Source organism: Penaeus monodon, chromosome 24 (assembly GCF_015228065.2).
Source record: "Penaeus monodon isolate SGIC_2016 chromosome 24, NSTDA_Pmon_1, whole genome shotgun sequence".
Lineage (NCBI taxonomy): Eukaryota > Metazoa > Arthropoda > Malacostraca > Decapoda > Penaeidae > Penaeus > Penaeus monodon.
Genome location: NC_051409.1, coordinates 13,466,348 through 13,467,167, shown reverse-complemented (window position 1 = coordinate 13,467,167; position 820 = coordinate 13,466,348). Strand labels below are relative to the sequence as shown.

General features: G+C 35.0%; 1 protein-coding gene across 1 annotated transcript in view; it reads left to right on the top strand.

The window, feature by feature from the left end:
- LOC119588597 (ATP-dependent RNA helicase A protein-like) overlaps positions 1-820 on the top strand; it is a 19,877-nt gene that overhangs the window by 17,851 nt on the left and 1,206 nt on the right. The window contains exon 22 of the mRNA XM_037937240.1: positions 448-673. Coding sequence (XP_037793168.1) covers positions 448-673 — 226 coding nt within the window. The remainder of the gene's footprint in view (positions 1-447; positions 674-820) is intronic.

Sequence of the window (820 nt, the reverse complement as noted above, 5' to 3'; positions counted from 1 at the left end):
CCTTTTGATAGTGAAATTAGTATTTTCATGAGCTCATTGAATGAGTGAATAGTTGACTTTCAGTATGTGTATTCACTTGCCATTATTATTATTATGCAAGGTCTTATTGATTAACCAAAACTTAAACTTAAAAAAAAAAATGGAAGGTGATGCTACCGCAAAATGTATAAATGAAAGAAATCGGGCATTTATGTATTTGGCCAATTGGTACGTCGGGTAAGCTTGTTGGCATCTAGGCGTCTTTACATGTATTCAGATGGTTGATGGACTATAATTAGTGCAGTTGCTTTTGAGTATATAATTTTCTTATTTTCATAGAAAGCACTTTTTCCCTAATAAGGATACTCTTACTTTAAGGAAGGAGTGTGCTTATGAGAGTTGACTTTATTTATTTGCATACCCTTTATAATATCTCATGGATAATGATAATTGTTTTCTACTTGGCAGATAATGAATTGTGTGAAACAGTTGTGTAGGTTAAATGCTGGTCGTCATAATATGGAACAGATTGGCATGGGAGGCTTTAATACCCCTAGACCTCCACGACAGTTTCCTGGCAGCGGAGGTGCATTCAATACCCCAAGACCTCCAAGACAATTTGGTGGCAGTGGTGGTGGACCTCCTCCATTCAAAAGGATGAGACCTGATGATATGCCTGATGGTGACAATAATGGTAATAGTAACCTTTGTTTTGATGTTATCTTAATACTAAAAGCTTTAAGATTTTCATAGTTTTAGATACAGAGATGCACATTGGATGTAGTTACCTTTTGATTTCTGTGAGTGTAATTACATATTTATTTAACCCATTGGATCAAAT